The 24,299-nt window shown below is 40.3% G+C and overlaps 1 protein-coding gene across 4 annotated transcripts in view; it reads left to right on the top strand.

The window, feature by feature from the left end:
- The window catches only part of GUCY1A2 (guanylate cyclase 1 soluble subunit alpha 2), a 429,807-nt gene that overhangs the window by 12,122 nt on the left and 393,386 nt on the right, over positions 1–24,299 (top strand). For all 4 annotated transcript variants that reach the window (XR_004815602.2, XM_035715874.2, XM_025465669.3 and 1 more), the window contains exon 2: positions 18,505–18,566. Coding sequence is in view for 2 of the 4 variants with exons in the window: in XM_025465669.3 (XP_025321454.3) it covers positions 18,505–18,566 (62 nt within the window). In the remaining 2 variants the exon portion in view is untranslated. The remainder of the gene's footprint in view (positions 1–18,504; positions 18,567–24,299) is intronic.

Genomic DNA, 24,299 nt, shown 5'->3' on the forward strand with positions numbered 1-24,299 from the left:
CGGGTCTCCAGGATCTGGCCCTGGGCTGAAGGTGATGCTAAACTGCTGAGCCACCCGGGCTGCCCTCTTCAACCCCTTTTTATCAGCTATTTAACCAATCTGCATATTGTTGATCACATCTCCTTCAGTTACCTTCAGCCAGTTTTTGGCAAAATCTGTAGCTACTCCCTTTTGTTATAAGGAGTATCTTGTTCAGCATTCTTGTGCTTTTTGTAGGAAATATTTTCAACATCTTTGGGTATGCAACCTTTCAGGGTTATGAAATCTTCCAGGAATTCTGTCCTAGAAATCCAAAACACAACCACAAGCTCATTGGCCTCTATTTCATTCATGCATTCCCTTAACTCTCACATTCATTCATTCAGAGAGCATTTATTTACCAAATGAGCACTTAGTGATTCACTCAGTGTGCACGCAGTGTGCATTCAACAGCATGCATGAAGTAGGACATTTAGACAGAAATTCGATATGGTCCTTTTGGATTTAAAAAACATAAAACCCACATTTAAAAAATTACCAAATAATGTACAGAAGAGCTACTTCTGCCCCTCCCACTGTCTTTCCCTTCCATCCTACACCAGCCTTTCTTTATTTGGCATATGCAGAGGCTATATGGGTAAAGGAAAAGTTTGTATGTAAAAAGACCATTTGGGGACGCCTGGGTGGCTCAGCAGTTGAGCATCTGCCTTTGGCTCAGAGTATGATCCTGGGGTTGGGGATCAAGTTCCACATTGGGCTCCCTGTGAGGAACCTGCTTCTCCCTCTGCCTATGTCTCTGCCTCTCTCTCTGTGTTTCTTACAAATAAATAAAAAGACCATTTGAAATACAATGATGATGATGATGATGATGATGATGATGATGACAGTAATAATAGTGTTGACTTACCAAGCCCTTACCATGTACCGGGCACCAGGCTAAGTGCTGTACACGCTTTGTTTAATTAGGTCCTCCCAGCAGTACTGCTGGAGTGATGCTTTACCATGCATGGTCTACTAGGCATCAAAGAGCCTACCTTTCTGACCTCTGGCAGAGTTTGGGTATAAAGACGAACAACAGCTTTATTGCTTTGTGGGCCAAGGAGGCTGCAGCAGGCTAAGATCTTCAAAATTGCCCGTCTGCCCGGAGGAAGGGGCTGTGGGGCTTCTAGGGAAAGGCGATTTCGATGGGAACTGTGTATGTGGTACATTAGGCATGTTGTTAGGGTGGTACTGGGTTCCTGAAAAAAAAAAAAAAGGGTTAGGAGAGAGGGGACTTTGGGGGAAGAGATAGGAAAAAGATTAGTTTGGAATTGAGCCTCCCTGAAGCATCAGTGAAGGTGTTTTGCTTTTCCTACAGCTTTAGGCTCTGAAGGGGATTGCAGGCTCTGCAGACAGCAGCCCCCCCTTACCAAGGCTCTCAGCAACCTGTTTATTTTCATCAGGACACTCACATCAGATGTTATCCTCTCTATTTACTGTGTGCATATGTGCTACATATAATGTAAGCCCTGTCAGGACAGAGGTGCTCTCAGAGCTGTTCAAGGTGGTCTTTGCAGTGCCTCCCATAGTCCTGGCTGGTGGTGGGTGGTTCGCGGCGGATCTTTATTGACTCGATGAGCAAGTGTCATTTTGAAAGAAGTCGTAGCACTTGGAAGAGAAAGAACAGAATCTAAAAGAATCCACAAAACTTATAGGGTGGGAGAAGGGGAATTAACGTGTGTTAGGCGTTTAGGTTTTCCTAGTGTGTGTCTGTGCATTTGTAAAATAATCTCATCAGATTCAGAGAAGTGGAGTAACTTGCCTAGGATCACAGTTAATGACTGAGATAAGATTAGAATCCTGGTGTGTTTGTCTCCGAACTCTCTGTTCCCTCCAATGTGTTGTGTATTTTGAGCCTCTGTGAGTGTGGTAGACATTTTGATGCAGCACCCAGATGCCCCTTTAGAAATGAAGGGCTTATTCCCCTAGATGCTAGCCATGCTGCTGACAGTCACCCTCCACTGTCGGTCCCCAGGCATGCATTGCCTGGACTGAAGAAAGCTACCTTGCTCATGGTCATGCCCCATTCCAGTGACTAATGAGCAGGGGCTAGGAAAGCTTGATCTTCTTGTCCTCATTTAGCCAGCTCTGAAGGGAGAACTCTGTGCAGGGTCACCTGAGGCCTCCCCTGAGCCTGCCCCCCAGTCCAACTCCTCCTCTTTCCCGTCTGCCTCCTTCTATACTCTTTCAGGGGTATTGATTCCAGGAGCACCCCCTAATAAGCTTTCTGAATGCTCATCTTCTCAGAGTGTGCTTTCCAGGGAGTCCAACCTGAGACAGTGGGTTTGAGAACCAATAAAAGTGCCACAGTCAGCAATGGGGAGGTAGCATTTGGGAGAACTATAATGATAACCTGGGGTTTGGATTTTTTGAATTTAGGTGCACATGGTTAGCTCTGTTGTGTGAGTTCTTTGAGGACTTGGCAGTACCGGATCACCAGCCTCAGCACACTGGGTGCCTGTCACATGGTAGGCAATCTCCTTATTAAATGGACAGTGAGAGCTGTGAGATTGGGTTTTGGTAAGGGCTGATGGAGATAGTAGCTAATATCTTGAAAACTGACAAGCTCCCTGAGTGAAAGAGAGAGAGGCACAGATAATAACAGCATCGAGAAGCATTATACAAAGAGAACCAGAAGAATGTAAGGGCCTTTTTTGTTTGTTTGCTTGTGGGTGTGGGAGGTAGCCGCAGAGCAGCTGGGAACAAGGGCTGTAGTGGTGGATATTTGTGAAATGATGAGAATTTAAGGATGGTGCTTTCAAGCCCAGACCAAGATTCTGCTGGGGGCTTTAGAAAAGTGATGTCCATCCTGCCTCTGAGATAGAAGCCTACCTAAAGAGGGAATATAGGATGAGTCAACAAAGGATATTGTAAGCATAAATTTCTCATCCAAGACTTTTGGCAATACAAGTGAAAATAGAGAAACAGTTGGAAGCGCGGGTGAGGCCAAATCAAAGTTTATTAAAGAAGTGGAGACTCAGGTTTGAAGGTGACATAATAGTCAAAAAAAAGTTGGAGATGGATGAGATAGATAGGCTTTCGGAAAGGATAGGCTTGATCTAGCGACATTTGTGAGCTCCTTGGCTAAGCATGATGATGCTTTCCCTTTACCCAAGGGGAAACAATGGTGCATGAATGGTGTGGTGCAAAGGCAGCTGGCAGTGTTTGGTTTTACTTACACCTCCTTTATTACAGTCTCGTCCTGATTTTATAACTCAGTGATCGGTCATTTTTTATACCTAATGAGTGTTGAATTTAAATAGTCATACTATTTGCAGTTCTCTAGGTATATTTTAACTCTAGTAGCTACACTGATGATGGGATGTCAAATGAGGCCAGAAATGTCACTAATTCATCCCTCAGAAATTTTATACTCAAATCATGAAGTACCTTTTTTCATTTGTGTATTCTACTGAATATAACTTTTGGATTGTTTTACCGATCTGAGAACGCCAGATTTTAATACTACTAAAGATAGGATTTTGTAAGCTGATTAGCATGTGGCAGGGACTGTTCTTTGATTTGTGCTTGTATTACTGTGTTCTCTTTCAGTTTTAAAGGTAATTTGAGATATATATTTTATATACATAACCCCTTTTCCTACCCTTGCCATGTCTGATATGACTTTGCTTAGTGTGAGAGCTTTTTGACCCAGAAGGAAAGGTCACTAATGGAAGGTTCTCTCCAGGGATTGGGAGCCAAGTGAATAGGACACTACTTTGTTGTTATATCAAATGTAATTCACACGGTTGAAAGGCCATGTGGAAGGTAAAACAAGGTCAGGCAGGGCATACGCAATCAAATGTAGCTTATTGGCTCTCTCGTTTTCCTTCTTGGGATGAATTTTGCTCAACTTCATCAAATAAAGATTTTTGTCTATTTTATATACTGGCAAATCCCCGGGTTCCCAGTGCCTGGCACATAGTAGTAGCTAGTCAATAAATCTTTGTTAAATGAATAAATTCAGAGTGAATTAAGAATATTTATTCTAACTGTACCATGCAAATGTGTGAGAAACAAATGAGTTGATAAATAATGTACTTTAGGATGAAAATCAGTAGCAGTAGCAAAAACAAAATAAGGCAGATTATACAGATGTAAGTAATTATTACACCTTATTATTTTTTCCTTAATCATATATTTACTATATGTGCACTGTGCATACTTGACTTTATTGTGTCATTAGCCAAAACATAAGATCTATGGAGGAGAAAATGAGGCTAGTAATCGGCAGGTTGAAAATGAAATCGTATTGGGTTTTCCTTATGTACTCTTACATCCACTATACTAGTAAGTTTACATGATGTACTAGGAGGAAAGAATAAGTTTTTTCTACATGATCAGACTATATTAAAAAAAATTCAACACTAGTTCATTAAACAGAGACTTGTTGTTGGCTTTTTCTGTGCTAGAAATTGGCAATGTCTTAGTTACATGGGAAGAAAGAATACTTAAAGTCAGCCCCTTTATCTTGTGAATTCTGTTGCAAACATTTCAGGATCCAATCTTCAAAAAGAGTTTATCTTTCTTCCAAACTGTTTCTTGAGTAAAGTCTTCTCAAGGGAAAGCAAGAACTTTTGGAAGAAAAATTCGCATTACCCCAACAGTAAATTTAAGGAGAACCTGACGCCATACTAGCGAGAAGCCTGTCATCTTAATTCAGTTAAGTTTCTGGAGACCTCAACAAAACCAAGTATCTTGTTTAAATGCCTGTTGACCAAATTCTCCCAGTGCAGGGTTACTCTGTCTTCCAATTGGACGTTTTCCTTGTGTGGTTGGTTTAATTTGTGTATGAGAGATGTCTTGATTTTTGAACATTGTCTTATGAAATATTTGATTTTTAATTTAAGGAATTTATTTGCTTTTCACTAAGGAAAGGGTGCAGAGATTGTTTCAGATGTGGTTTCCGTATGGTATTTACAGATAGAAACATGAATTTATTTTAAGAGCATGTTATATATTTACGTATTTACCTTTATGTGTCTATGTAACAAATGTATGTATGTATGTGTGTATCTGTCTATCTACTATTGATTATGTGGGGCAGAAGAGAAATAGCTCTGTCATTGGATTCTGAATTAAAAACTGCCATTCAGTAGAAATCCGGAGTAGCTGTAATTACTCTCATTGTGTCTTTTAAAAATTTTCCACAAGTAGTGAAAATGTCTTTTACCTCCATAACAAAAGAATCTGCCTCTAAAGGCATTTCTTGTAAGGAGCGATAATGATGAGATAATTGTGTTGTAATGGAACACAGACTGAGGGAACATTTACTGAGAGTAAATTTTAGCTACTATTGTAATTCCCTCTGATGCTTCAGACACATATGAGGGAGTTCCTTAGTGTGGATGCTGGAGAAGAAAGTTTATTGTTTCCTCCTGACATAAAGATCAGTAACACTTTGTGGACCTGACAGTGTTTGCAAGCTATGAAGTCTTCCCTTCTCTCTCTCTCTCTCTCTCTCTCTCTCTCTCTCTCTCTCTCGTAAACGTACTGCCATTCTAAACATGTTTCAAAGAAAACCAGCCTTTCCTTTTGTTCTGAGTTAAATTCTTTCTCCAAAGTGTGCTTGCAGGGGATCCCTGGGTGGTGCAGCGGTTTGGCGCCTGCCTTTGGCCCAGGGCGCGATCCTGGAGACCCGGGATCGAATCCCACGTCGGGCTCCCAGTGCATGGAGCCTGCTTCTCCCTCTGCCTGTGTCTCTGCCTCTCTCTCTCTCTCTGTGTGTGACTATCATAAATAAATACAAATTAAAAACAAAAAAAAACAAACAAAAAGAAACCAAAGTGTGCTTTCAAAGTACGAACCTAACTTTTGGGCTGCAGGAGAATGGATGGGATATATCCACAGCTTGGAAGGAGCTAACTGTGCAAAGTCTAGTGTGTGAGGCTGCTGCCTGCTGGTATTTTAAGCACTTGGGGAGTTTTCTCCTTATTCAGCTGTGTTTTAGGGATGGGAGTTGGGGGAAGATGGAAGAAATCAAATACTGAGTTAAGTTCTAAGTGTAATTTCCCACTATTAGCCTTGCATTCTTGACTGTTGAGAAAAGTCTAGGTCTCAAATATCTAGTTATCACAGATATCCAATTATTGATTATAGCAGTGGGATATATCATCTTAATCAATGGCATTAATGATGACAGTAATGAAAGAAATTGCTAATTTCATTGGATATGTAATTAGAAAAAACATTTGGCTGCAAGTTACCCCAAGAGATATCATAATTTTTCAAAGCATACATATTAGTAAGTAACTTTCAAGTATGGGTCTATAAAAATGTTACCATTTTTATGGTAAAACCATATATAAGGTATAAGGGTAAAAATGTGATCAGACCAGCAATTCTTGGCCATTAAATAAGGTATTCAGGTACTTTATGTGATTTATAAATCAAATCAAGATATGCCTGCCTGGAAATATTTTAAAAACCTAAGGTAACAAAGTTTATTATTTTATTCTTCCGGAGTAACTAACAGAAATGTAAGTGAGAGCATATCAAAGTAGAGCATATCAAGGTTTCTGCCCTGGTGTTTTGTAGTAGTTTAAACCCTGATACGTTATGAGTTAAGATTGAGAAAAATTGTGAAGTAGGGACATTTATGTCTGGTTGTCCCTCTTCTCAACTTATCTCTCTCTCCCTCTCTCCATTTATCAAAATCTCATGCCACAAAAATCTGCCATGAGTCTCTCCCACTAAACAAATCAGACTGTATTTTAATCAGACTGTATTTTAAATAGCTTATATTAAATTATTAGTTGAAAACTACCTCCCTTGATTTTAGTGCCTTAAAGGAGTGGAAAGTAAGTTTGGGGTTGGGAGGATTGGAAATGGATGGGATGGAGATAACACTCTTGGTGAACCTAAAATCCTAAAATCAAACCTGGTTGTCTGGTCCCACAAAGCTCTAGGATATATTGATGGCCATACAAGTGGTATGACCTCATATAGCTGCAGTAGGTTATCTAATGTTCTTGGTCTGTAGAAATCAAGTAGATACATCAGGATATATATATATATATATATATCCTGATGTATCTATATAAATTCTTTGTGTGGTGTTATACTTATTAATTTGGTATCATAAACTATTATGTGTTATTTTAAGAGAGCCATCACTGCTACTTCAGAGTTCATTTGAAATAAAGCTCACAGGGCCAAATGAGGCAGCCGGTGCCCTTATGTTTTATAATGCTTAGAGCTTCTGGAGATTTTGCTACTTAAATGAGTAAATTACTGATTAATATGTGTTGTGTCCATTATTGATGCCACTGCACTGGGTTTGCCTTGGAAACTCCAGTTAAGAGCCCTTGTACGCACAAGGAAATTAAAATGTTTTTGAAGCTGGGAAGTGCTGAATGATATCCTGTCACTATCTTGCTCCTAAGCATCATATCATTACAATTCTCATTGTTTGGTGTGAATGTGTATATATGACTTGCATGGGTCAACATTTGAATGATATTTGTAGAGCTGATTGGCAGAGTAAGATATTTAAAACCTGTATAGTATTCTAGAAAGAATTTGAAAAAATAATACTGTGCCAGAAACCTTTCTCTTCTGTAGGCAGCTGTTCCCAATATCCCTTTCTTACTCACATCCTTTTACCCCCCACTCCGTTTCCCATTTCCTAATTTTCCGTTAGGTAATGAGACGAACAAATGGCTAAGAATTACTACATAGCTAAAAGTTTGGTTCTAATGTGAACAAATTTTGATGTCTTTTGTTGGAGTTCTTCTAAAATGACCACAACCATTCTTATTATGATGGGCATTTTTGTGATAAATAGCTTAATTTGATTAGTTGTTAGTATAAGCCGATTTGAAGAGAATTTTAAAAAATCAGGGGCTTTCACCCACTGTATTTTTTTTTTAACACCAAAGAACAGAAAGCATAGTGACATTTCTTTTTCCTTCTTAATTTTCCCCACTTCAGGACCGTGAGGGAATGATGTGGTAACCTACACTTTCCGTACAGAAGAGCCACTAGCAGTGAATGACATCTTTTTTAGAGTTTACGAAGCATATTTTTTAAGACACATTATCCCACCCTGATTCATGCAGGAGATGGCATAAAGGAGACAGGACAAGAATTATCATTAACTCCAATGTTAGGATAAGGAAGCTAAAGTTCAGAGAGGAGAAGTGACTTGCCCAAAGTAAAGAAGCCGGCAACCACGTGTACCTTGTGTCCTGTGTCTAGCCCTTTCCACCCTGGTGTGTCTGTCCACATGTCCATGAATTATTCCATCCTCAGCAAACATTGTATGTGTACATTGTTCAGCAGGAACTCCCTACTTCACCCCTTATATGGTTCCTATTGTGACTTGCTAAGGGGTGGCTGCTAGCAATTTCCTCCAGGTTTTCCTGAACCTTACCTCTTCTTGTGAATTGTTGAGATCCTGAGTGTGCTGTGACTCCCACATAGACCTGTGTCAGAAACCACAAGGGCTCTTTGTTCATCAGGGCTCTGTTTCAGGCTGACCCAGTTCTCCTGTCCACTGTCATGATTGTGTGCTCCAGGCTCCCATGGGTAAGGCATCTATGACGGGAGTGACAGAACCATTACACTGCCAACAGCTTAGCTTATGCTGCAGAGCCTGGGAAGAGCAGTGACGTTACTTCTAGCTTGGTTTCTGAATATGAAGGAAGGTATGGTGATCACAGAAATTGTTTCATGAGTGAGGGCATATATTTCTCTTCTTAGATTGCATATAATTGTGCATAACCCATACATACACATATCTTGGTGTAACACTTTGCTAGAAGGAGTGGGGGAGCAATGTAATAGTTATTATATAATGGAGTTATCCCTAGATTTTAAAAATGTGCTCATATAGAGTTAAATGAAAAAAAGTAAGGCTTTTCACATCGTGCAGCATTAATGTTCTCCTACCTGCATGTTTTTTTCAGAGTGAAATGTGACGATTCTGTACCTCTGCTCAGGAATGTAGCACATCATAAACACTGATGACGTAGCCGTCATTATCTGCCTAGTGAGCACGTTTCATATCCGTCTGGATCATCAGATTGTAGTTAACACTAAATCTGCCTATATTTAGGCTCTCGAGTTCTATCTTCCCAGAGAGGCGGAAGCAGCAGAACTGGGCAGGACCCGCCTGAGGTAGTCTATGGATGGTTCAGTATGTGAGACTCTTAAACTCCAAGGACCTGTTTTTGTCAGTGTCCTGAAATCATCAGACTCTTAGCATCTGACTGGCTAAGCAATTCACCCCACATCACCTGGGTTCGCATCTGCATGACAATTTACTTATTTATAATGATCAGTAACTGTGAAATGAGGCTTATTACTCCATGTCTGTCTGGTCAGCATGTTTCTTACCTGCTCAGGCTACATGATGAGCCAAGTCATAATTAAAAGTTTGCTTTCATCCACTTGGCATCAAAGCAAAACTCATGCCGAATTCTTCAATCCGGTTTAAGGAGCTGGCTCTCTGGTTGTAGGGTGTAGACTTGCTAGAGACACCTGATGCACCACGGCCGTTCCCAAGAGTCCCCTTTAGTCAAGGTGGCTGGAGAATTTCTTTAGTTTAGGAATTCTCTTTCTCCATGTGACAGAGGGCCAGTATGCCCCTGAACAGTGTTGGACAGTTGGATAGTTTCATAAACTATTCTCCTCATTTCTCTTTCCTTTGGGCTGCCCTCTCTAACTTTGCCCTCTTTCCCAGAGCCCTGTCTTCATCTCCTTTACCAATGTTGCTTCTGTGTCTCAGTGGCCCACTTTGCCCAGAGCTGCACGTTGGGCTGCATGATTGGAGTTAACTCTCTGTCACCCTTTTACAAATTAACGTTTAAGCTGGTGCATTTAGGGTTACAAAACATTTCCCCACTTTGTGTGTTAATTTTATAATTTAACTGTCAGGCAGGAAATATTACTTCCCTTATTTCCAGGCTCTTGTTGGGAAAACACCACTCTGTGGCTTCCAAGCACTGGAAACAATAGGGAATTCTTTGGAAATCTTCAAGCAGAAGGCTGCAAAGAGGTCGTAAAGGGCTAGAAATTATTTCCTGACATGAGGACTGTTCCTATCCGGTAGGGTATTCAGGAGTTGAAATGGCACTAATTAGCTTTGCAGCATCTAATTGGCATCTTCGGGCTGTGAGGCATGCCTGGCAACTGTCCTAGATGTTAGACATGGTCAGTTTAGTTCAATTTAACAATTTTTTGACTACTTGCTCATCAAGAGATTTGTTTTTCATAGAATCATCGTTTAACGCATATATATGTATCATACTTTGTACTTTTATTTCATTTTGCCCTGAGAAGTAGTTGTGCTAGGAATTTCTCTATTTTATAAAAAAAAGGAAACTGAGGTTTAGAAAAATAAAAAGCTGTACCCAAAATCACACAATCTAGCCGAGTTAATTCCTTTCAACCGTAACCTTTTTTGTCTTGAGTATAGAAGAATGGATTTCAGTTTAGAAAAGCAGATTAAAAGCTTGGCTTTTTGGAGGCAGGCATACAGAGAGGAGACACATATGTAGACTTAGACACTACCTACATGACTTGGGCATGTTTTTTGATTTGTCTGGGGTGAGTTTCCTTCACATTTATAAAATTGGGGTGATATTTCTTCCTCTTGTATGGGATTTTTGTAAGGACTAAATGAGTTGTTGCATGTAACATGTTGGGCTTGGTGTTTGATACTTAGCAGTCAACAATGTGTTGACTTCTCTGACAATGTTTAATCCAGAAAATTTAGCATTATTTCACTTTGTGGACTGAGTCAGCCCTGGGCCATCTGTGAGATTCTGTTTGGTGTGAGGGTTTGGGAAGGAGCCACGTCCTTCCTGGTTTGTAGGACAGCATGATCCACTGCCCTGAGAAGGTGTCTAGAACCAGTACCATCTTGTCTCCATATTTTTATTCAGTTTACTTTTTATTCAGATGGCCAAGTGGACAAAGATGTGACCAGTCAAGCATGTTTCTCCCCAAATTACCCAATACAGAAGACAACAATCATATCAGAACTATTTAAATGAGAATAACAATTTGTGAATTTGGGAAAACAAAATGAAAATATTGTTCTCATATACATTACAAATAAATAAAGGAAACAAGGGATTTCAGATAGATACATGGAAGGCTATTTTAATCATCAGCAGAGCCAAATAAATTACTAATGGGCGAGAACTTGCCTGGGAGAAAAATCATAGGAGACCTAACTCCTTGTCTTGTTGGTGGCTCTTTCCAGCTGTGTAGCTGAGGCAAGCCACTTTGACCTCTAGATCTCAATTTTTTATCTGTAGAGTGTGGATAATTATTTCTGAGACTCATGAGGTTGTTGTGACTATCTAATGAGATGAAAGAAAAGAAAGTGATTGGTAAACTGTGAAGTGTTATACAAACTGAAAGTGGTGGTGTTATTTGTTGAAAAACATCCAAAATTCTTGGATAACATAAATGTGCTCTCGTCTGAGGTAGGGGAAGGGCTGAATAAATCACCCTTTGGAGCTTTTTCAGTTTAAGGAATGTATGTTTTCAGCTTAAGTGAGTATTGTTGGTATTAGGTCTTGTATCAAACTGAAATTCAATGGCTATTTTTGTAAAGGTGTTAAGATAAAAAAGAGGGAAATGCTTGGAAAGCAAACATACTTTGTAAAGGAAGACTTAATTATACCCTGGATTATATGGTAAGTATATTCAGTTACAATCAGTAATTACAATGATGATAAGCACTGTGCTTTGCTAATCAGAACATACTTCTAATAAGGCCAAGGTCATTATTTTGAATTCCTGTATGGGTCAATTAGCATAATGTCAGCCTTCACCCTAAGCTCTTGTGAGGTCACTCAGATGTGTACTTGTGTTCACAAGGAGAATAAAATGGAGATTGGAGGAAATCATGCAGATTTTCAACCAGTATGGGTAGAACTTTACTTTATAGTGCATCTTTAGTTTTTGCTTTTTTTCTCTTAGCACACTTTTCACTTTTGATTTTTGTGATTAATTACCTGGAGTGCCAGTTTTGTTTAGCAAATTACTGGTGTCATTCACTAGAAATGGTAAGGCTCAGCTTCCTGAGAGATGGTGGGATCTCCAGTATGATCTGACCCTCTGTTTTCCATTTCCAGTGCTTAACTCTGCAAGGCTTTACTTCAAAACGTTCCTGAGAACTACGAATTTCTTACTAGCATTTTTCAGATGGGAAAATAGAGGAATTTTTTTTTTCCCAAGGTTTCCTACTCCCAGGTGAAGAGATTTTGGCTAATTTTATAAAAAGGTCAGTAGCACAGCTGGGCTTGAAATACAGAGGTCCTGACTCAAAGTTCTATATTTAATTTGCCGTCTATTTTTTTTTTCTTTTTTTTGGGTTTATATGTGGTGAGTTTAGTCAGAGGCTGGGAAAGTGAATATTTTGTCTGCATATTTAGCAAGTTTGATGATTACTGCAATTACATCTCTTTCAGAAGTAGTTAAGCCGCTTGTCGGAAGTGACTTATTGTTGTGACTAGTTTTATTAGTAATACCAATCATATCATTTGACCCATAGGTGTCTTCAGGCTTCACCATAAAGGCAGGGTATCTAACATTGTAATTTTGGTCATGTTCAATGATGGAATTTGGCATATTATCTCCTAATATGCAAAATGTTCCTACGTCCTGGAGAATGTGGAGGTCCCCTAGTGTGATATGGAGGCTGAGAAATGCTCCTGGTCCAAAGTTTCTCTCTCACTGATAGGCCTATTCACCGCAATCCCATGATTAGTGTTTCAGATCATGGTTTATCACGTAGGGAAGTTCATTTTTTACTGTCATCTACCTTAGGCCCGGGGATCACTTTTTTGAGGAAATGGAGGTGTAATTCCTTCTGAACACTATCTGAAATCAGGGTACTAAAAAGATTTACAATTTTGATGAGAAAAGGAAGGAGAATATGCACTGTTTTTTCTGGAGACCTGTTTAGGGAGTTTAGGTAATGGAGGCAGGGAATTGGCCCATCAGAATGCAGCATAAATGTATTAGACTCCCAGCGCATAGGAAAGGGCTGAGGCAAAGGAGGAGAAGAAGCTAATGGGGCGGATGGGGTGCCTGGGTGGCTCAGTTGGTTAAGCATCTGCCTTCAACTCAGGTCATGATCTCAGGGTCCTGGGATGAGCCCAGCATAGGGCTCCCTGCTCATCTGCTCATCAAAGAGTCTGCTTCTCTCTCTGCCTCTCCCCGCTGCTTGTGTGCTGTTTCACATTCACTCTCTCTCACCCAAATAAATAAATACAATCTTTTAAAAAAAGAAGCTAAGGGAGGGGGAGCTAAGTCTTGCATCTTAGGCAAGACTTCATGATTTTGCCTGTGGCTTTCTTTGTGTATGCAGGTTTGGTGGAAAGAATGTTAAATGTGTTCTCAAGAAGCAGACAACTAATTTGAATCCATGTGATTCTTTAATTGTATGTTGATATTAAAAAAGTGCTTTCTGTTTGAAGACAATTTCCTAAGGGTAGAAATGCTCTCTTTGCAAAAGAGGACTTGTAATGTCTCTAACTTTGGTTCTTTCTCAGTCAGAGAGTGATGATAACACCAGCCTCACTATTTCACTGGATTGGTGCAAGAATCAGTTGGGATAACATGTATTAAAAAATGTGAACTGTAAAGCGCTTAACCAAATATAGTTTTAAATGTTAAGTACAGTATAGGTTGGAGATTATATGCTTGGATTCTGGAGCAGATTACCTGAGACTCAACCCTGGTTTTGTTTCTTTTTACCTGTGTGACGTAGGGCAACACAAACTTTGTGTGTCTTGATTTTCTTATCTGTAAAATAATGACAGCTTACATCTCATCAGATTGATTCTACTCAGACCATTCTACTCACATGCAGTAAGTGTCATACTAGCTGCTATGTTATATGTATTTGTCTGTGTAACATCTAATGCTGATGTGAGTGCATGGGAGTGAATTATGTGGAAATTTAAAAAAATCCTATGTTTATGCCTCAAGCAGCATAGCTCTTTGTTTATCTAAGAAATTCATATTTGATTATAAGCCATTTATGACAGTTAATGAATGAATTGTGTTGAATTTGGCAATTATGTATGAACACCCCTCAGAAGCTTATTTCTCTTGATATATGAGTAAAGAAACTTCTCATTAATGCTGACTTATTCAGTTCAAGAAAGATTTGTAGAGGATTATGGTCTTGATCATCATGTTTATACCTTAAATGAAAGATATTCAGTCCTCACTGTACATTAGAAGCAACGGAGTCTCCCAGACGGTTGTATTGGAAAATTTGGAGGTGGAGCTCAGGTACTGGTATTTTTTAAAAACTCTCCAAGGTGATTTTAATGTGCAGACAGAATAGAAAACTACTGGCTTAGAGCATTATTAGTTAAATGTCTATTCATATCATTTAGTTTCTGACATTGATACTTAATTTTCTTGTATTTAAGTAAATAAAATGACATGGCTATTTACAGATATTTCTTTAAAGGAGCATGGATTTATTATTTCCATTAATTCTGTAGCCTGTGGGTCTGTGCCATAAAGCAGAAATGAGAAGTTTGTGTTTAAATTACCTGCGAGGTTGTGGCTATTTTTGGCATGATGAAGTGCTGTCAATATTAAACAGTGTAGAATCCCAGAATGTTAAAGGTGAGAGGAACCCTCAAGGCATCTAGTAGAAACAGGGTGCACTTGGAAGCCAGTCCTGGCCTGCCATGGCCGATTCACTTACCAGCTTTGTGATTACGCCATATTTACTTAACCAATCAACTTCTTAATCTCTAAAATTGAGGTGAGTGTGTGCTCTACCTGGTGATGATCGTGTTTCCTGCACACACATGCACGCATCTGGATTCCTTGCTCCTGCCTGGTCCTGGGATCCATCTGGTGCAGATGGATCCAGAGCAGGGCTGCCTCAGCCTGCAGGGGCAGCTGCTGGGAACTGCTTCCTCCCACTCCTCGGGGACCACTTCTCCGGCTCTGTTGGGACTGTTTCATGGCTGGCTGTTTGGATCCCATGACCTTCCAGGAGCATAACATTTAATCTGTGAGGGTCAGTACTGCTGGCCAAGCAGAGTGAAGCTGTACATGAGACTAGAGATGAAGATGGCTTCTTTTGGCCACTTGATGGCAGCTTTCAAGTACCTTCTGTGTAAGGACCCAGATGGCTGCCCTGTCTGTCCAGCTGTCTTCCTGTCTAGTGCTTCTTCCTATTGAGCAGGGTTCTATCTCTATCTTAGTTTGGGGTGAGCAGAGAAGAATCACAGATCTCTTTGATTGTCTTTTTATGAAAGGAAGTGTGGGTTGTCTTTTTACCCAGCCTTGTCTCTCAGATCCTGCAGCATATGGTTAGAAATTTATGAGGCCACCTGATTCTTCTGTTGCACATTCTTTGTGTTCTAGGAAGGAGGTTTGTGGCTTTTTATTCCTTGTAGAGCTTAATTCCTGGGGTCCTGACCTAGCTGTGGTGCCTCAGTGCCCTTCTCACTTATAAGCCTGCTTCCTAGGTCTGTCCTCAACCTTAATTTTCAGAATTCTGCTTTTATCACCATCTCTGGACTGATCTGAAGTTTTCATTGGAAGTATTTATACTTTCTGCTGCCATTTTAAAAAATTGTTTCTTCTGTCTACTGGAATTTGCACCAGCAGTAATAGTAGATCTATTGATTTTTTAGGTGATACGGATCTTGGAACATTAGGCTTGCAGGGTAGATTACCAGACTCTTGAGGGTGGGAGCCATGTTTTTCAGCTGAGCATAGTCATAACTATCATTTTTTATGTATTTATTATGTATCTACTGTGCACCAGAGACTTTGCTTTATTTCAATTAATTTCCATAAACATAATGTGTACATAAGGAATCCTATCTCAGAGAACTTAAGTAAACTGCCCAAGGTCATCTAGCTAGTGAGTCACAGAGCTGGATTTTGAACTCACTTTGTTATTAAATCCCCTTTTCTAAAATCATGTTTCTAACCACCTTCTTAAAAGAAGGAAGGGATAGATATGGATAAGAGGAATGGGATTGTGGCCTGTAGAAATGTTGAATAGGGGACAGGTGTGGAGGAGAGAATATATATATATATATATAGAGAGAGAGAATATAATTTGCATATCTACAAAGCCCCTATTTTTCCCCCTAATATGCCGCCTTGCATCACCGGCAGACATGGACACTATGAAAGGTACCCTATGGCTCTTAAGGCAGAAGTTGCCCCTGTGGAAGGCTTTGGCCCACATGTGGGTCTTCGTGTCTTGCTTTTTTAATTCAGATCAGAGAGGCCCTAAGATTTCGTGAAGATGTCTTCACTGGTAATCAGAGCCATTGGGTGAGCAAACAGGGAAACTCTGAAGAAGATTCAGTGAATCCATGGTGACAAGATGTTCTTAGGGAGTCAAGTGTGTGTGGAAGTCAGGCGTGGCTTGCTGATGATGAGGAGATGCTCTGCCCTCAGCCTCCACACTTGTGGTTTAGACCACCAGGACATGCCCACTGGCTTCAGCCACCAATAGGGCCTGTATAAATGCTTTTCCAAGTTGAAGCTTCGTCAGATATGTCCAGAGAATGTTTTCCTTTTAATGTATTTGGAAACTATAAATTTAACTCCTGCTGGGGAAAAAAAGTAATTGCTTTACAAAAGGAAAAAAAATACACTCTTTCAAAGTCTCCATGCTTCTTACAAACATGTGCTTTTTAATGACTGGGAAATTCCTGGTGCAGGAAAAAAATGTCCTTTTGTACAAATGAGGTCATTTTGGTCTTAACTGGCCCTGTGCACTTGAGGTCCTGCTTTCTGTTCCCTGTTTTGTGACCAAAGGTTATTGGAAGGATAATCCCTCTGTGCATATTCACTGCTTTTAGGGCGTGTTGCCAAAGAGAAAGTTATCTTAGCTCACAAACTGCCAAGCCAGTGCTGGAGACCCAGATCCCAAGGGTACTGAGCCAGTGACTGATAATGACTTGGTTTGGGTTGGCCCTGGGTTGAGTTTTTAAAGGACACTTCTCCCGTGCGCTAGGATTGCTGTGTCTACTTGTCCTCCTTAGATTTCTCAACAGCCCCATTGCTTCTTGGATTAGACGTGATTTTCTTCCTTAGATACATTCTATTTACTCTGCTTGGATTCCATCCTGAAGAGCAGAAACATCTGACAGTTTGAAGCTTCCTGTTCATCTTTTTGACGTGGTATAAATGAAAAACAGCCCTGGAAAGTATTAGCCCTATACCTATTTCCTTGAACATTTGGAGGCTGATTCCTCCTAAAATTAGTTTCTGACTTGGTTTGGCTAAAGTGAAGCCTTAGATTTGCTCAGTGAAAGGGCTTTCCTAAGTGGTAGCATAGAACATATTTCAGTGGATGCCCTTGATTTAATCGAAGTTTATTTTCTTTTAGCTCTAGAATAACCCTTTCCAACCAAAAAGGAGGCTAAAACTTGGAAGAGTATTGGGTGGGGAGGTTGCTACTTCTGTCCCGGATGTTTTCATAGGGAGGTAAACAGGGAAGGACTTTAAGAACTTGGCCAACAATGTCTGTAGTCTTTTTTAAATTACTTTTTTTAAATTAAATTTAAAATTTTAAAGATAGCCACTTTGAAGGATTAGGGGTGGGTAATACACTGGTGTTTATTAACTGCTTGTTAGGCACCAGCGCTGTGGTAGGTCCTTCCTGTAGGAGACCTTTCTAGACCTCATCTGGGTTTGTGTGCTTAATTAGAGGCAGTCCATGAGACTGCTAAACTACCAAGCTGCCTCGCATGCCGAGGCTCTGCATTAGAGTCCTTATATTCCCCTAAAATTCATCCATGGCTATAATGAATCAATCGTTTGATGAGCCTGTGACACATTGTGCTCTGCCCAGCTGACTGCATTTTTATATTTAAAAAATTCACTCTTGCCACTGAGACTTAGGTTTTCACCATAATTTCTTAATTATATCTATGTTCTGGGATCTTTACGGCTCCCTGGGTCAAGAAACTCCAAGCTCAGGCTCTGTTGCCTAAGTAAGTCTAAGAAAAATGTCTTGATCTGGAATTAAGAAACTATCTTCAGCTGTCATGAAGAGGGAAGGATTATGCTGTTTGGTCAAGAATGACTTAGGTCTTTGCCTATTTCTTGTCCAGAGCACTTGTGGCCGCTCCAGGGGGCTTTGGAACCCTTGCTGGAACCCTTGCCTGGGAGGACTCCTTGAGGGAGTCAGGTTTGACCTGGGCATGGCCTACATTTCCTTCAATACACCTCCCCTCTATTGCCCACAATGCCTTGGTTTATTGTCGGCGACTGGTACTAAAGAATTGGGAAAAATATGGCTAAGAAATGCTATCACACTTGAAACCGAGAAATTCTGGGTAATTGCTGAATGCCTCTTAGTTCCTGTGGGGAACATACATGGCAAAATGCATAATGGGTTAATATTGTAAAGTGAAAATACGTATGAGATAAATCAGAAGCTCTGTATCTGTCTCTGATGCTCAGAATGGGAATGGCACTGATTTGCTGATAATATATTTTATTATTATTGTTATCCTCCAGCCTCAGACGATACAGCAGACTCTCAAGAGGACACTGCAGTATTATGAGCACCAAGTTATTGGGTAAGTAAAATGGATTTTCATCATTATTTGGGGCAAATTAAAGATAATTACTCAAACATAGCTAGCTGTTGAACATGTGGTTTTCTGCCACCCAGATGGGTCTTATTTCACACTGGCGGTGCTCCCAATGTGGGGTGGGGGCTCGTTGGGACCCCTGCAGTGATTTCCTTTTGCCTTTTGCTTACTTGCATTTAACCCTTTTAAATGATTCCCTTTTGGTATTGCCTTTCTTTCCTTCTTCTTCTTGTGTTCTTAACCTCCTCTTCTCAACCATTGAATCCATTGCCCTGGGAATATGGTAAGGTTTAATGGTACCAAAGGAGAGGCTTTACAAGAGATTTTAGAATTCTTTAGTAAAGTTTACTCAAAATCATTACAAGCCTTACAGTTCAGTGAGAGGCATTGGTTTCCTTAGTGTCACATGCTACATGGTTTTCCTTAATCTTCTGTTTCTTGACATTGTGGTGATATGAAGTAACATAAGAAGACAAGATTGAGAAACAGGAGCCCAAGGCCTCACAGGCACATAGAACTTTAAAGTAACTTTATCTGTTTTGCAAAGGATGATGGTAACAACTAATCGAGGATGAGATGCATGGATAAATGAGGTCATTTCAATGAGCATATTCTGTAAATAGAAAACTCCAAATAAGTGTAAGGTATGCCTTTGATTGGCTATGGCAGAAAAACAGTTGGAAATACAGAAACCTAAATTCACTTTCTGATGCAATCTAGCTTAAAATGAATGAATTAAACTCATTGACATGAGGGGCAGTATGTATTTTTAATTTATATCTGAATGTTCTGTATGCGTGGCAGCGATTTATTTGTGTAAGATTGTAAGAACTTTTGAGGAGTCAAGATTCAAACCCTGGTACCTCGTGAAATGGTGTCGAGCATCCTTTAACACTTGGGGCTAATAGTCAATGCCATGGGGAACAGGGATGTATTTTTGGCTATTAGGATGTAGTGTAATTTTTTTTTAAACAAAAACAGAACAAAAGAAAATTTAGTGGAAAAATAATCTCAGTTTCTAGTACAATGCCACATACTTCAAGTGCTTGATAATTATGTTAATTGTCATTTCAAAGGGAATTGCTTTGAAACGTTTTCACATCAATCCTCAAAAGTGCAGTACTAGGAAAAGCATATTATTTAAACTTGTGAGATGGCTTTTAGTTTGAGGCCATTAGTGATTTTAAATGGTTTATCCTAACGGAGGTAGATGATGTCAAATTAATCTCTCCCCACGTATTCTAAAATAAAACTTAATCACTCTCATTGGATTTGCTGCTTCCACAGTGTGACATTTGGATTAAATTAGTCAATATAGGGCAGCCCCCGTGGCTCAGCGGTTTAGAGCCGCCTTCAGCCCGAGGTGTGATCCTGGAGACCCAGGATCGAGTCCCATGTCAGGCTCTCTGCATGGAGCCTGCTTCTCCCTCTGCCTGTGTCTCTGCCTCTCTCTCTCTGTGCCTCTCATGAATAAATAAATAAAATCCTTAAAAAAAAGAAAAAAATTAAAAAAAATTAGTCAATATACTGAGAACAGTTTCCTGTGTGTGGCGAGCACTACATACTTGTTTGCTCTTATGTTTATTATTTTTAATATTTTAAAGACAATACCAGTAATCAACCACAAAGCATTTCCTGGAATAGTGAATGCCCTCTGTTTTGAAATGAAATCATAACTGATTCAGTTGGAATGGGGATGTTAGAACTATGCAGAAGAGGTAACTAAACAATATTACCATAATCAGCAGAAAATTCTTTTTTTCCATTAGCAAGATGTGGTTCTAAGCTGATGGCCAAGAAAAGAATCCTTGAGACGTCTTTGGTGCAAAAAGGTGGTTTTATTAAAGCATGGGGACATGACCCGTGGGCAGGAAGAGCTGTACCCCGGTCATGAGGAGTGGCCCATTTTATACTTTCAAGTTGGGAGGGAGTTAGGGTGAACCTAAGTCTGTAAGGAATTTTGGAAGCAAGGTATCCAGGACCTTGCTGTTTCCAAGGGGACTAGCTGTTGTTGGGAAAGGGTCATTTATTACTGTCTTATAAAACCTGGGTCATGAGACCCTTCAGATGTACATTGGTGAGTTATATGCTTAGAGGATGATCACCAGCATGTGTCTCAGGGGGGTGGGTTGAGATAAGGGAAGTTTCCAAAGGAATTTTTATATGTTAAGTAGACTTACAGGGTCCTGAGGGTCAGGCTATGATTGCTTGTTGCCCTTAGCAAAGTGTTAACATGGAGGCATCTGTGTTCCAAGGCAAAGGTCACTCTGCCTGTTTCAAGGGTATGTCAATGAGCTGTCAGTCATAAGGACATTTAATAATTTCTCTTCTGCCTTTGTTTCCCACATCAAGATGGAGTTCTCTTTTATCTAAATCACTGCTTTAACACTCCTGTTAACTCTATGTAGACCTAGCCTGTGGAGATTCATGGCCCCAAAATGGTCTTTTCTAGCTCTACTTCTTGCAGACATAGTGTAAAGAATACAGTGCCTGTGACTCGGATGTGAAGAGGTGACTCAGTGTCTGGCTGGTTCCAAAGAGCCCCGTGAACACATTTCCACCTGGATGTGGGCTACCTTCTGAGGACTTCAAGTACCTGTGCTCACTGCCCTTATTCACCTGCATGCTCATGAGGAGGACCAGTGGGCTGTCAGAATTGTGACGTCTGCTTTTCTGACTTTGCCTCTCCCAACAGTCCTGGTGTCCCTGTCCACCACCCTCTTGCTATTTCTCCTTGCTACTGAAACAGGAGAGCATCTTCTATGACTAACACTTGAATTAATGTATTCACACCTGTGTGCTGTTCCTCTTAGGAAGACACAGTTTAAGGCTTTTTATCTCTCACTGAAAAGGACGATGTTTCTTCCAGTGAAAGGGATTTCTAGCAATTGGTAAGAAGTGCTGAGTATCAGTTTACGTATTTCTGGGGGGCAGAGGGAGGATGGGAAAGAGGTGGTTTTCCACATCTCTGAAATAGGGCTTTGCCTAAAGTTTATCAAGTCTTAGGTGCCTTAGGTTGAGAGGACGAATCAGGATGGATAACAAGGAGTATAAGCTAGCCCTTTTTATTTTATTTTTTATTTTATTTTTAATTTAATTTTTATTTTTTAGCCCTTTTTTAATTAAAATTTTTTTCAGTTGAAATAAAAAGTTATTTAAAAATTTATTTCTTATAAACATCTATTTAAAATTTTTATTTATTTAAATAAAAATATTTAAATTCAGTTAGCAGTGTAATATTAGTTTCAGGTGTGCAATATAGTGACTCAGCACTTCCCGAAGTCACCCGGTGCTCATCCCATCTGGTGCGTTCCTTCACCCCCATCCCCCCCCACCTCCCCTCTGGTGACCAATAGTGTGCTCTCTGTAGTTCAGGGTCTGTTTCTTGCTTTGTCTCTCCCTCTTTCCCCTGGGCTCACTTGTTTTCTGTCTTCAATTCTATATCTGAGTGAAATCATATAGTTTTGTTTTTCTCTGACTGCCCTATTTCCCTTAGCATGAGACTCTCTAGCTCCATCCATGTCCAGAAGGGTGCTAACCCTCCTGCTCTTATTTTCTTAAGTCTGAGTCTAACCACTGGCCTCCCAGCCTCCCTCTCTTCTCCTTTAAAAGTGCCCTTGGACCCGCTTTATTTACGAGAGCCTTAGAATTGTCTGCTGCTCCTTGATGCATGCTTACACCAGTCATTTGTAGAAATTCTGAGACTTTTTTTTTAGTCTCCAAGATGTAGACTTGAGTGCAGGGAGCAGCTGTTCAAAGGATCACACAGATGGAGGACTGGAGGGAGTAACCCATGGAGCCTCCATCAGGGAGTGAGACAGTTTCTCTGTGCCCTAGGAACTTTGTCTTTAAACATTTGTTCTGTTCCTCAACTTGTCTGTTCTCTCGTTCACTGGTTTATTCATAGAGACCATTCAAGTTGTCTCTACTGTCACTGTGGCTTCCAGATTCACCCCGATCTCCTTTTACTCCTGTCTCTCAGCATTGTATATCCACCACCACAAAGTGATGAAACGAATTAGACCATGCCACTTTCTCACATAAGGCTGCTGGGCTCAGATGTTAATGCGCATTAGGATCACCTGCGGGCTTGTTAAAACCTAGATTGTTGGACTCCACCCCCAGGTCCTCTGACCCCATGAGCGTGAACTTTTCCTGTAACCTGGCCTCTGTTCACTTCTCTGATTGCATCCTCTTCCACTTCCCTTTTTTGATCTTTGTTGGCCCCACTAGGCATCTGTGGGTTTCCCAAGTCCCGCTTGGCTTCAGGGCTTTGGCATGGACCATTCCATTTTCTTGGAATGGTCTATCCCCAGATGTGTGCATGGATTACTATTTTTTTATACGTTCAGGTCTCTGTCTAAATGTCATTATCTTGAGAAAAGCATACCCTGGCTACCCAATCTCCATCCCCTACTTCCATCTCCAACCCATTTTGTATTCATTCTTCTTTGTTATTCCTTTCCATAGTGCTTATCATGGCTTATGTTGTTGATTTATCTAAATTATTTACCTCTATCATCCTATGCTTTTGTAATTGCTTGGTTCATAAGAGGGACTCACATGTTCTTTTGGCGGGTGGGGAAGAGTGTGAATAAATTGAAGAATTGCACCCTGGAGGTATATACACAGACGTTTGGGTAGAGTGGATAAAAGGGTAGATTAGGCTTGAAAGTGGGTATAAAAGGAGGGTTTGACAACTCTCTCAGGTCCATCATAGTTCTAGTGCCAAGAGCCTTTCCTGTAGAGCATAAATTTTACTGATTTATTAAGTTAATGTCTCATTTATGCTTAATGTTCTGCTGCCGTGTGTCCAATTGGCTTGGGGTTAAGTTTCTTATATTTTTAAGATTTTTTATGTAAACTCTGCATGAGCTCACTCACCTTCACAGTGTTCTGTTCATGCAGCATAGTCTTCTTCCTTTGTTGTAAAATATGGAAAGGGGCCACTGAGTATACATCTTTGTGTTTGTGTCTCTGTAACTCACGCTTCTAGGGGGTGGGCTCACTTCTTGGACAGTGTGGGCTGGAAAGAACAGTGGGAGACAAATGAGGTAAGTAGGAGGCAAACCAGGTTCACCTTTGGAATTGAGAGGCACCGGGATTAAGGAAAGTCTGGTTCATGAGGACTTTTTCCTCTGATGTTGTTTTTATCATTATACTGTGTCCTTCTTCCTCTCTGTGCATCTTTGTCTTGTACTTTAGAGCCGAGGACTGAGAAAATGTGCCTTGGAGTAGACATACCACACAGCAGATTTACTAGATCTCAAGTCAGATTCTGCCTTTGAATGATTTAGGGCAGATGACTTAACTTCCATGAACCTCCATTTTCTCATTTTAAAAATGGTAGTGATTACAGGGTTGGTTGGGGTGAACTTAAATGTCGATGATAACGTCAGGTCATCACATAAAGTTAGTACAGTGCCTGGTACACAAAGTAATCAATATGTTCATTGAATCACTATTATTGCCACTATATGTCAGTGTCTGACTCTCCTGCATCCTTGCCCTGTCCTCTTGGAGTCTGTAGAAGTTTGCAATCCTTTGTTTACCATCAGAAGCTAAACATGCTCCATTTGTGTTCTAGCTGCAGCTTCTTGTTACAGAGAGTTTGGATTTTTTTTTCCCTTCATTTAAATTTCTGCCTCGAGAGCATCTCCCCCAGCCACCCTCACTCATGTTTACACTATGTGACTCCTACTGGTCTGTAGCTCCCGA

The sequence above is a fragment of the Canis lupus genome, chromosome 5 (assembly GCF_003254725.2).
Source record: "Canis lupus dingo isolate Sandy chromosome 5, ASM325472v2, whole genome shotgun sequence".
In the NCBI taxonomy this organism is placed as follows: Eukaryota; Metazoa; Chordata; class Mammalia; order Carnivora; family Canidae; genus Canis; species Canis lupus.